The 12966-nt window shown below is 36.1% G+C and overlaps 1 protein-coding gene across 3 annotated transcripts in view; it reads left to right on the top strand.

Moving 5' to 3' along the window:
• Hnf4g (hepatocyte nuclear factor 4 gamma) overlaps positions 1-11143 on the top strand; it is a 140262-nt gene extending 129119 nt beyond the window's left edge. For all 3 annotated transcript variants that reach the window (XM_032898623.1, XM_032898624.1, XM_032898622.1), the window contains exons 5-10: positions 113-268; positions 3173-3260; positions 6245-6397; positions 6515-6751; positions 8050-8172; positions 10851-11143. In XM_032898623.1, coding sequence (XP_032754514.1) covers positions 113-268; positions 3173-3260; positions 6245-6397; positions 6515-6751; positions 8050-8172; positions 10851-10972 — 879 coding nt within the window. In that variant the 3' untranslated portion in view covers positions 10973-11143. The remainder of the gene's footprint in view (positions 1-112; positions 269-3172; positions 3261-6244; positions 6398-6514; positions 6752-8049; positions 8173-10850) is intronic.
• The last annotated feature ends 1823 nt before the right edge of the window (positions 11144-12966 follow it).

Below are 12966 nucleotides of genomic sequence, written 5' to 3'. Positions count from 1 at the left end.
AAATAATTCTCCCTCCCAGACTGTTTATGTTATATTGTTGTAGGAAATAGAGGAACTATTGGCCATTTAGTGGTTTAAATGATAAACTCATATAATATTTTGTTAATATTAGATCTCAGTCCCAAACCCCAGCGCCAGCACTGACATAAACGTTAAGAAAATTGCAAGCATCAGTGACGTTTGTGAGTCCATGAAGCAACAGCTCTTAGTATTGGTGGAATGGGCCAAATACATTCCTGCCTTCTGTGAATTGCCTTTGGATGACCAGGTATGACTTAGAAGAAATCATGACTCCCTTAGGGAGTGGTTTTGATATTTCCTAAATTCTTGTGTTTTTTGATTTATATCTATAATGCATTTAATATATTAGACAGTGGTTGTATTATTTTGGGAACTAAACACAAGGATTTCCCTGATTATTCTTTTACCTTTTTATTCTTTCAAGAGACAGAAGTGTTTCTTCTATTGTCTATTGTCATGATCTAACAAAATTATGCACTGGCTAAGAGTTGATTAAGACACTCCTCTGCAGTTTTGGAGTTTAGACACTTACATAAAGAAGAAGGATAAACAGCAAATAGTAACAGTCATGACAATTTCTGGGTATTACAAGAGCAATTGTTTGGCAAATTAGAAGAAGAAAATGGTGAGCTGTGATGCCTTAAATTTCTTGAAGGTATTAAATGAGATTTTTCAGAAATGGCTGGCAACTCCTTGACAGAAACCAAGGAGGATGTGTTAGTGTCTTTGTAGATCATTTGTATAATTAACTGTAAGGGTTTTTTTTTTCTTCATGCTACCAATTTTTTCTGGCATTTATTGTACTACAATATAGATGTAGCGAAAGTATCTGTAGATTACACATCTGAAGTCTACCACAAAAAAAACAAGTAAGATACAGTCTTCTTTTCCTAAGATACACATTTTTAAACCTGGCATATTGATATTAAAAATTTTAAATAATAGTTTGAAACTTGGATGTTTTCATTAGTATCTAAAGATTAATTTGGACTTGACTCACTTTGAGCTGTTCTTTCTAAAGAGTGTGTACCTTTTTGTAAATGAAAATACTGTTAAAATTTCCACTTCTTTCACATTGAAAGAATTAACCACAGTGAGAGTTCAAAGCAGTATGTACACATCCTCTGAGGAGTGCCCTTACTGGCACAAGAAAACCATGCCAAATGAAACAAACAAGTGTGACTGTGTAAAAATTAAGGAAAAGGGAAATATCCATGTACCAGAAGGGAACAAAAATCATCATTATAGGAATATAGCTGTTATATATTTCTAAGAACGTACTTTACTTGGTGACAGGAAAAAGTTCCATGAAAACTGAAATCACCCTTACAGTATTTTGTAACTCCCTTCCTGGAGTGAGTCACAGTTATTGACATGTCATAAAGATAGCTTGGCTCAGAAGATCACGCCACAGTGAATAATGCTAAATTGCTAAAACCTTCCAGTCTCACCCCAAGCAATATAAGTAGGGCTGTGTTATTTATCAGCTTTATATTTTTATTATCATTCGCCTTTAAAACCTGCTGACTTATATATAAAGACAATGTGTAAAATATTGGGAAAGCAGTGCTTGGCAACTATTTAAAAAGTCTTTGTTTACTGTTCATTAATATTAGTAGCATAACATTAATAGTGTGGTTAATGACTGCTGGTTATGGGTAAGGCACTGAGGAATAAACTCACAAATGTATGATCAATCATGTTATTCCAATTAATTCTTTAAGGAGCTTTGTGGTGTAGGTGTTATCTCTGTTTTACAGTTCCTGAAACTGGACCCCAGCTCAGTTTATTCCATCCATAAATTCATAAGATGACTATTTATTAGTGAACTACTGGTTTCAGTTAGGATCTGAGGGGATTGTGCAGTAAAAGTGCAGATTGCTTCACTGGTATCATAAACTTTGTAGTCTATTTGGAAGAGACGAACAGTAAAAAGAAAATGTACAAATTATGAATATGTTGACAAGGCACGGCTAAGCTCAATGAGGGTGTGATGGAAAGACTTGACAGTGGGAATCAGAAAAGACATCCCCCAAAGCAAGACCAGTAGGGGCCAAAATTAAAGGAAAAGAATTCTTGAGTACATGAACACTGCACTCAGAGGTTGTCAGGCAGGTGGGGAACAATGAAAGATGCAAGATAAAGCAGGGACAGAGCAGGCAGGAGGCAAAGAGGCAATATCTACTCACCTCATTTCACATGCGAGGCCACAATAGAGGAATCTGGACTTGATTTTAAGGACAATTTGAAGGCCCTGTGGTATGTACATATGAGAGGCTTAATCAAAGATGCTCCACGACTGGGGAAGTGAGAAGCAAACATATCAAATGCTGAAGTAGTCCAGGAAACCAGCAACAGGGTGGAAGCCACAGAGAAGAAAAGCCGTGGGTGGATTTGGTTTACACTTTAATAACCATCACCAGATCCCTGAGAAGTTAAAGAACACTCCACATACACTTCTGTTGGATCCAAACAATCAATTTGGATGCTGGTAGCATTTACCACTGAGCAGAAAACATAGGAGAAGCAGTCATTTGTGATATGCTACACTTCTCTTGATTTTTCTGCTTGTAAGTGATGAGGCCCAGCATGGAACTGAGTGCAAGAATGAAACTCAGTTGAATGTTTACTGCTGCAAGTCAGACGCCCAATCTAGACACAATCAGCCAATCAGTTTTCCTTTCTCCCCTAGAAGCCTGAGGTTTGCTTTGTTTATTTAATTTATTATTTGCAGGAAATTTTGTTTATATATTTCACCATTTAAGTCATAGTACTACATTTTGGTATTTCACTTTTTATATAAAAGCAGTTGAAATCCAAATGTACTAGTATATATACAAGGTTAAACAGGAATTCAGGGAGCAGGCATCATGCTGAAGTATAAACCCAAGCCTGCTCCATTCTGCTTGCCTCAAAAAAGAAAAGATCAGCTTTTCTCTGCTATTCCCAAATGAAAACACTTCTGATGTGCTACAATAGAAACCTGGAAAGTCCAGTCATTATAACTGTACATGAATATTTTATGTCAGAACAAAACAAAACATGAAGATAATCAGGCTTAAGAAACACTGAGTTAATCAGACTCACCTTGAACTGTCTTTTAATTGTTATGATTTATAAAAACGTATTAAATTTGGAAACTTTCCTTAAGGTGGCCCTATTGAGAGCTCATGCCGGGGAGCACTTACTTCTTGGAGCTACAAAGAGATCCATGATGTACAAAGATATTTTGCTTCTGGGTAAGAATTTTTTTAAAGAAGAACTTGCACATATATTATCTTTTCTAATATACAGAATTTATTCAGCATATACAAAACATTCAGCTCTTAGGAAATAGTGCTATAATTTTTCAAAGTATATGTTATTCATTTTCCTCACTTAGGAAAATATTATGTGTTGTATACACTGTGTGTGTGTGTGTGTGTGTGTTGCCTGTGGAAGTCAGAGAATAGATTGCTGGAGTTAGTTCTCTCCTTCAACTATGTGTGTCCTAGAAATGGGTCCTTCTGCTTGGTTGTAAGCATCTTTACCCACTGAGCAGCCTCACTGACCCTATTTTACTTTGTTTTGATTGAATGTTAAGTCCAGAGTGATGTGAGATAATAGGGAGGGAAACATAGAAATTTTAAAATGTAGTACAGATTTTGTTTTCTAATCCTAATGTTGACTTTTTAAACCCCACCTCCCTAATAATTCTGTTGTGAAGTAATAGATGAAGAGAATGTTTTCATCCCAGTGCAAAGTCAGACAGCCTAGACTTGGAATTCTCAACCATCACAGAATGTGCCTTTGCTTTCAACTAAGCACTTCCATAGCATTTCTATCTAAACCCACAGACACTTTCCTCTTTAGAAATCTTTTCCCAATATGTTCTGGAAAACAATGCATCTTATTTTTCATCGGTTATTTTTTTTTTCTTTAGTAGCTAGGTCAGATGTTTCACATGACTGTGTAACACGAATTAAACTACATGCAATGATAGATACCTTAGTTGTGTGGCTGTGATTATCATTCCTTTATCCATGTATGTATTTATACAAGCATCACATTTGTACACTTTACATAAATACAATATGTTAGCCCCTCACATATCAAGAAAGCCGATACGAAAGTTGGGAGATTGGTTATCATTCCATGAATACTCTGATTTGTAGTTAGCTAGCCCTGCAGATTATTGTGCTAACTTTCCAGACCTTTGGCAAAATACCTGAAATAATCAACTAAAAAGGGGAGGGTCTCGTTATGAGGCTCCCGGTTTCAGAGATGTCAGCTCATAGGTACTTGGCATTGTTGACACAGCAGAACACCATGCTTGGTGTGCTTGGAGTACTTGGGAGAAAACATTACTCATTTCAAGAAGAAAGAGGAGGAGAGAAAGAAAAAGGCTAGTCTCTACACATTCCCCTCAAGAACACACTTTCTGGGCTGCAGAGATAGCTCAGGTTAAGAATATTGACTTTTCTTTCAGAGGACTAGGATTTGATTCCCAGTACCGATATAGTAGCACACAACCATCTGTAATTCCAATTCTGTGAGATCTGGAACCTCTTTCTAGCTTTTTTGCATACCAGGCACACATATCCTATACAGAGATAAATGCATGCCAAACACCCATGTATATAAAATAAAATTAAAATTAAAAAAGACCACATTTCAATGACATAAGCCCTTTCCTCAGGGTCCCAGTTTTAAAAGGCTTCACCATTTCCTAGTGATGCTGTAGTTTGTAGTTCAATAAATCAATACATAAACTTTTAGGAATTAGTCAAGATTCAAATAGTAACAATTGCCTACAGTGGAATAGTTAAAAACATAATTGTTCATATAGCATCAGAAAATAGTAATCTAGATTTTAGAAATTATGGTAAACATTTACCATCTATATAGCTAGAGAAAATCTAAGGTAGAAAGTTCTGGAGGGATTATGTGATCTCGCTCTATCAAGTTTCAGAACTACCTTGAATTAAGTTCAATAAATTTTTAAAGCCACCTTTACTTAAAGAAACTAAGTTTCTTCGTTAGGATTTCTATTGTGATGAAACACTGACCAAGAGCAATTTGAGGAGCAAAGGTGTAATTTTTGTCTTGAAGGAAGACAGGAACACAGCCAGGCAGAAATCTGGAAGCAGTAGCCAGTGCAGGAGGAGGTGCTTATTTCCCATGGCTTGCTCAAGCTGCTATCTCATAGAACCCAGAACCATTATCCCAGGAATAGCCCGACCCACACACAATGGGCTGGTCCTAATTACATATTAATCACTGTACATATTAATCACTAATTAAAGAAATGCCTAACAGATGTACCTACAGCCAGCTCTTATGAAGGTATTTTCTCAATTTAGGTTCCTTCTCAGAGGACGTGAGCTTGAGTTAAGTTGATATAAAATCCCGGAGGCACACCAAAAAAGAATAGGCTGGGAAGATAAGTAGGAAAAGTTCTTATGACACATTTGTCAGAAATTAAATTCAAAACTCAGGTGCTATAGAGTGCAACTATAGGCCCAGTATTTCAACCAGAAGATGGCAGGCAGAAAAGGGAGTTTCCTTGGATTTTCAGAGGCCAAGTAGCCTGGCCTCCAGCATGGAACAGCTAAGGTATCCTGAGTTAAACAAGACAGCAGGTGAGGCTGTCCTCTGGCTTCTGTGCATATGCTGGGTCTATCACAGGCCCAGACTCATGCATTCTTCCCACCCTCCCCCCACACACAAATAAAACATAAGAAAGAACTATCTATGAGACAATCCATGACAACATACATGTTAATTGTTCCACATACTTAAACTTATTTAAACTACATCTGATAGGTTCTTACTTCAAAAGCACCAAAGCTTGTTGGTTTTAATCCACTGTTATCAAGGAGGATTCTGTAGGATTTGTGTTAAGCTCGTTAATGAGTGAGGAACTAATAGAGGTCTGACACAGTGGAAGGCTAATCATTATCGATCGATCCTCCCCTGTCAATAATTAGCTGGTTATGAGTCTGTACATTTCGTTATCACCAGTGACTGAGGCTGTTAAAATGCATGTGGGGGTATATTATTGTTATTGATTCTCTCTGTGTTCTGACACCCTAGCCTCCCTAACTCAGTCCTATAAAAAGGTATCATACCTGACACAGCCCCTTCCAGAAGAGACCATTTTGAACACTGCTACATAGAAAGGCAAACAATGTCAGACAAACAATCCAGCCGAGAAGGGTGCTAATTTTTCTTTTCCTCTCAGGAAACCACTACGTTATTCACCGCAACAGCTGTGAAGTTGAAGTCAGCCGTGTGGCCAATAGAGTTCTTGATGAGCTGGTTAGACCCTTCCAAGAGATCCAGATAGATGACAACGAGTACGCATGCTTGAAGGCCATTGTGTTTTTTGACCCAGGTTTGTTTTCAAAATTAGTATCATGAAACTTAAACCACCCTTTTCATCTCAGAGGCTTTACTCTAAGGATCTAGTCTGATGAAGTCCTATGTGTAACTATGCTTCTTCCCTCATCAGATGCAAAGGGATTGAGTGACCCTGGGAAGATTAAGAACATGCGGTTCCAGGTGCAGATCAGCCTGGAGGACTACATCAATGACCGGCAGTATGACTCGCGCGGCAGGTTTGGAGAGCTGCTGTTGCTGCTGCCAACACTTCAGAGCATCACCTGGCAGATGATCGAGCAAATTCAGTTCGTCAAACTGTTCGGCATGGTCAAAATTGACAACCTCCTTCAGGAAATGTTGCTGGGTGGTGAGTGTACCCTGGTGGCTTTTACAATTATTTAATTAATTAATTCTTGCTTAACTTTAATGCATACATTAGGACAAGGTGCCCCTTGGCCCAGAGTTATTTTAACTTTGAAGTTCCCATTTCTCCCTCCTTTCGAACTTCTAACAGGACACACAAAATCTAATTTGTTCCATTTAGAAAGTCTACATAGCCTAAGAAAGATAAAAGGTCCTGAATAGAATCAAATGCCAATTCTTACTAGCCCTTGGCATCATGTGTGGGTATAGCCTCTTTGACTTCAACTTTCAGATCCTTCCATGCGTGGCAAATAGAATGTATTCCCTGCTTGCAGGGCAGTGAGAAGTATAGTGATTTTGTTTGTTTGTTTGTGTTGTTGTTGTTTTGTTTTTTATCTCTAGCTTCTTTTTTTTTAAGCATTTTTATTACACGGTTAAGAGTACAACAATACCTGAATCATACTTTAAAGAATCACAGGTTGACGGACCATACATTATAGTTCAACCAAAGAAAAAACAAAAAAGGATAAACAAGAAACCACAGTTCAGACATAGTAGACTTAAAAGCTCAAGAGTATGCAGACAAAAGTGTGATGCCTAGCCCCCGCCCCCCAGTGTTAACTTGGGGGCACGTGTCTGAATTAAGTATTGCACAACAACTTTTAAAACTCTGAGAAGAGAAAAATTGCACACAGCACATATATGAATCAAATGGCTTTAAAATGAACATTTTTCTCCCTAAAGGAATTAATTAATATAAATTAGTAGAGGAGAGGGAACGGAGAGGAGAGAGAGGGAGAGAGAGAGAGAGAGAGAGAGAGAGAGAGAGAGAGAGAGATTGATTTTAATGTCAGGAATAAGTTAAGCAATTGTTATTTTATGTTCTGATTTGGATTAAATTTCCTTGTAAAGTCACTATATTTTTAATTTTTTGGTACTTAATGTGTTCCTAATGATATCTTTCTGAAATACAAGTTTTTCATCTATTAGGGTGATTCCAAATACTATAGTCTAGAGGTCAGTGATTCTTGGAACTGTCTTAACAACAAGCAGCAAACCTAATGGTTCCAGGACACAGTACACAAGGTCTATTTTAAAACTCAACATAATGATATGAGCATTCATCTCTCCAATGAACCGTGAAAGCCAATATTGTCTTTAACATGAAAGTAGTTCCCTCCATTTATTTTTGAATTTTCCAGAATTACTTTGCAAATAGCTAAGTACTAAACTTTCAGTGGAAATGTCTTCAAGGTAAGTCTGCAACTGTCACTAATGCAGGTATCTTTGTGTCTTCTCTAGGTGCTGCCAATGATGGTGGTCATCCCCATCACCCAATGCACCCACATTTGTCTCAAGATCCACTAACTGGGCAAACTATACTTTTAGGTCCAATGTCCACACTGGTTCATACAGACCAGATTGGTAAGTATCTGGGAATATTTCCTACTGCAACTAACATCTCTTACATTTAATTATTTATGGCAAATTATAATTTAGGAAAAAAAACTGTCAGTTCCAGGAACTCAAATATTATATAGAATTTCCTCTGCTATACTTAGCTGTGAAAAACTGAAATACTCTGTTACTTACTCTATGTACGAATTTGCATCCCAAACAGAAAATATAAAAAGTTAAATTTTTCTTTTTTGTGATTCCTGGAAACATAAATCTATTGCTTTGGTGTTGGTATAGAGCCATACAAATAGTCATAAAAGATAAAACCAAACCAATAAATTATAATAAACAACAAGGTAATTACAATTGTTGATGACCTTTAAAATTGGTAAAATTTTAAGAACTCTTTACTATAGATTGAAAATATACAGAGACAAAAAATAAACTTGCAGTACTGATTTAGGGAGTTCTAAGGGATCAGACATCATGGAACTAACAAAATACAGCAGTTATTTGCATACTTTGTCACCTTAGAAGGTGTCATTGCTCAGGGGGTTGTGGGACCTGGAAGAATGAAGCCAATCAATGAGGTCTACTGAAGTCTCATGCAATAGGCAACTTTATCCAGAGCCTCCTACAATTTATTCTCTGAGGGTCAAGAAAGGTCATCTGAGTAAAGTTCTCATGAGTTCAAGCTGTCTACCATCACAAGGACAAGCCACACATGGCAACAAAACATGTTTTTCCATTGAGGCATATAAGAGAAGGTTTAAATATTTAACAGAAAGCAATAATAAGTAATCAGGAGTAAATTGACTGATATCTGCTACCCCTGAGCGGACCACAAAAGTGCATTCCAAGAACAATTCCAACTTTTGAGAAAACTGAGGTTACAAGACTCTTGTTTTCTTTCTTTCTTTCTTTTTCCTTCCTTCCTTCCTTCCTTCCTTTCTTTCTTTCTTTCTAAAGATTTATTTATTTTATGTAAAGATTTATTTATTTTATTTTTAGACACCTAGAAGAGGGCATCAGATCCCATTACTGATAGTTGTGAGCCACCATGTGGTTGCTGGGAATTAAACTCAGGTTCCTTGGAAGAGCAGTCAGTGCCCTTAATCACTGAGCCATATTTCTAGCCCCTTTTCTTGTTTTCTTACAGTTTTCTCACAGGCACTCAGAATTCTCACAAGAGTCCATTCCTGGATTATGTTCCAATAGAGAGGGAACATTTTCCCTGTATGATGATCTGTTTTAACCCTTCAAAAACTTAGAATCAGTTTCCCGTGTTTTAAATTTTCCATATTCAATATTCTAAATTAGATGTGAAAATTCATTATTACTTTTTTCCATTACTGAATCCTTTCATTTTTTTCAATCAGCAATATTTCTCTCACTTGCATGGACAAACACTTCCTCCTAAGTTCCTAGATGCATGCTTATATCCTTGAACAACTACACAATCTCCTGAGATAAGGCTGCTATGGTCTTATATCAACTTGAATCTCAATTTCCAGCATCATAGCATATTGTTTCTTCACTGCCTTTCATATTTGTTGGTCAATTTTCCTTTATCTTATTCATTTTTTGTAAATGATTATCTGACTTCATCACTTAGGAGTGCAAGGAAGAAGATAACTATATTGTGTAAACTGCCTAAACTAAAGAGAGGATGCCAGTGATCCATGACAGACAGAAAGGCATACTGTGATCAGTGGCTCAACACAAAGACAGCAGTTATTAGGTAGTGGTTTCCAGATGAAAGGCTGAGGGTAAAGTTTGTTTATGCAGGTATTCATGGGGAATTGTAATTATTATGATAAATGGTATAATCACATTATTACAATACATTTTAACTAAGCCATGGTAACTAGAATTCCTGCATGTCATAATTGTGCAAAAATGAGGCTACTTATAAAAAGTTTTTAGAATTCAAACAGCCAAAGTACTTTGTGCTAGTTCTATCAAATATTTTGTTTTGTAAAATTAAAGAATATCTTGTAGATTATTTTATAATATGGTAAAATTCCACAATAGAATAATTTCCTACACAATAAAGTATTCAAACTACATTTAAAGAATTTGTTCAATTCAATTTTTATATTCAATTATTTTCTATTAAATTATGCAGGCTTGCTTTTAACATTGATGAGGAAGGAGCAGGGCAGCTCAATTTTAATAGAATTGTGAAGCAACAGACTAGTATGTTACAGATGCTACTGACTGCAGCTGAACTTTAAAAACCCTCATAAAATTTAGTTTTCATATCATTTAGTATTAAGAACTATTGGAATGCAAGCCAAGTATATTTTCATTTTTAATGTATCTTCTCTGCAGTTATGGAGATTGTTTCCTAATATTGCAGAGAAATTACCATGTTATGACTTCTCTTCACCATCTTCTTTTTTCTTCATGTGATGGAGAACGTAGTATTCACAAATGCTACTACAAATGGCAAGAAACATCTTGAAGTGAGAATAGAGAGTTCAACATGCCCATCTATCATTATTTGGCTGTATTTGGGAAGAGAGGATGAGAATGCCCTGCCATTAGTATGTCAGTGGCCTGGTAATTCATTATACAAATCAATACTTTACATATGACCTTTCATTCAAACTATAATAATGTATACTGACGTTATGTAGGACTTTGTGTGGTGATGCAGAGTGACTGCTACTATCATATCCAATTCTCTATTTCCTTTCCAGCCACTCCAGAAACCCCGCTTCCTTCCCCACCCCAAGGCTCTGGACAAGAGCAGTACAAAATCACTGCAAACCAAGCTTCAGTCATTTCACATCAACCCCTTTCTAAGCAAAAGCAACTGTGAGATGGAGCTTCATTTCGAATGGCACTGCATAAATGTGAAACACATTGGTCTTCAAATGTCTCAGGATGATACTTTTGTCTAGTTTAGGCAAGGCTTCTTCATGGTGCTGTTATAAGATGGTATCCTATTTTCTTGTCTATAAATAGTTTTTGTTTATTGTTGCTGTAAAGTAAAGCTACATAGTATATTTGTTTGATCATTTCCAACTGTCCCTGCACTGTGCCTGAACCACTGATGTATGACTTCTATTTTTTTCATAATATTAATTTAAATTTGTAAATATTTGCTTTGGTATGATCTGATGCAGAACTCAGTGTTCTTTTGGTAGATAAGAAATGCTAGTTAATATAAAATCAAGTAATTTTTTTATAAAATCAAATTGTAAACTTAAAGATTTTGTAGCTATAGAATAGAGTATTTATCTGATGGAGAATACATCAGGGCTTGCTGTGGCCAGCAGTAAATGTGCCTATGTTAAATTCAGAGAATCAGCAGCATTGTAACGATGACTGGATATTTTCTGCAATGTGACTGTATTTGAAGAGGTCTGCTAAGGCAAAGGATGCTGCTGCTTTTAGTTAGCATAAAGGCCAATGGAAAACAGAGAAATATGAAACCATATTTCAACAAAAAATGTGATTTATTTCTTATTCCTAGGAAATCTGGATAATCCCGCATTCATTGGAACTTAGCATGTCTTCAGGGAAGTCTTTCTAGAGAGATGTGTGTGTGTCAGTTCACGAGATGGAATGCTATGGGAGAAAGGATGCTGGGGAGCAAATTATTGATTACATTCGCTCAACCCAGCTCTGGTTGGCTTTAATCTGAATGTGTCACAAAAGAATACATGAAATTATTACAGAATGCTTTTATAAACACCCAATGGCTGATGATGAAATATTATTTGTCATGGTACTCATAAATATAAGTAACAAGTAGTATTTGCAGTGAGGAAAACAGACCAGTTTTGTTTCTTTTGCAATCTTCACATCATCCCCTAAAGTACTAAAGATAAAATGTACACTAGATTTATTTTCATGACTTAGAAATTTTTGCAACATAAAATTTTGCTGAACATTTAATTCTAGACTGAAAAGTAGCCCCAACTACCTGAGATAACTCATAGATGGGATTTATTTTGAAAGCACTAAAAGTCATCAATGTGTATCTGTGTACTTCTCTTTCTTCTGCTCCTTTTCCCTCCCTCCCTCCCTCCTCCCTCCCTATCAATCTATCTATCTATTATCTATCTATCTATCTATTATCTATCTATCTATCTATCTATCTGTTGATCGATTGATCTATCGATCTTCTATCTAATCTATCTCTTTGTGTGTGTCTGTCTCTCTGTCATGCCTTTCTTGTTTCGTTCCCTCTCTTACATTTACTGAAGCAGTAAATATGGTTGAATATATAGCTGTAGAAATTTATCTAACATCTATCAAGAGAAAAGAGTACCTCTATCTTCAGGATTTTGGATTAAAGTTCTCAAGGAATCTTCTCAAATTCTCAGATTATGAGTCATACCCTCCACCTACCTAATAGAACAAAAGTCACTGTAGTATTAAAAATATTGGCTCTAAATATCAAATAATGTGAAAGCTATCAGTGATTTCACAGAAACAGATATATTTACTCAACCACTACGATCCTCATAAAACTAAAATATAACATTGAAGGATTGAAGGAGGAATTTGGAAGACAGGATATGAGAGAGAGAGAGAGAGAGAGAGAGAGAGAGAGAGAGAGAGAGAGAGAGAGAGAGTTTCTTAATTCTGAATATTTTAAACCTTCACTCTTCAGGAAATAAGCAAGTTACTAAATTTCATGAATGAAATATCTGTAGGTTTTTGTTTACTTGTTTGTTGTTAATTCTTCTAAAAGGCAAAAAGTCTATTTGGGAATATATATATACCATAACAAAATACATTAAGCTAGGAGAATAAACAACAGAAGTTTGTTTTTCATAGCTGTCCATGTTGGGAAGCCCAACA

This window comes from Rattus rattus, chromosome 3, assembly GCF_011064425.1.
Source record: "Rattus rattus isolate New Zealand chromosome 3, Rrattus_CSIRO_v1, whole genome shotgun sequence".
Taxonomy (NCBI): Eukaryota; Metazoa; Chordata; class Mammalia; order Rodentia; family Muridae; genus Rattus; species Rattus rattus.
Note: the sequence above shows the minus strand (reverse complement) of the source record. Positions and strands in the feature narration are given on the sequence as shown.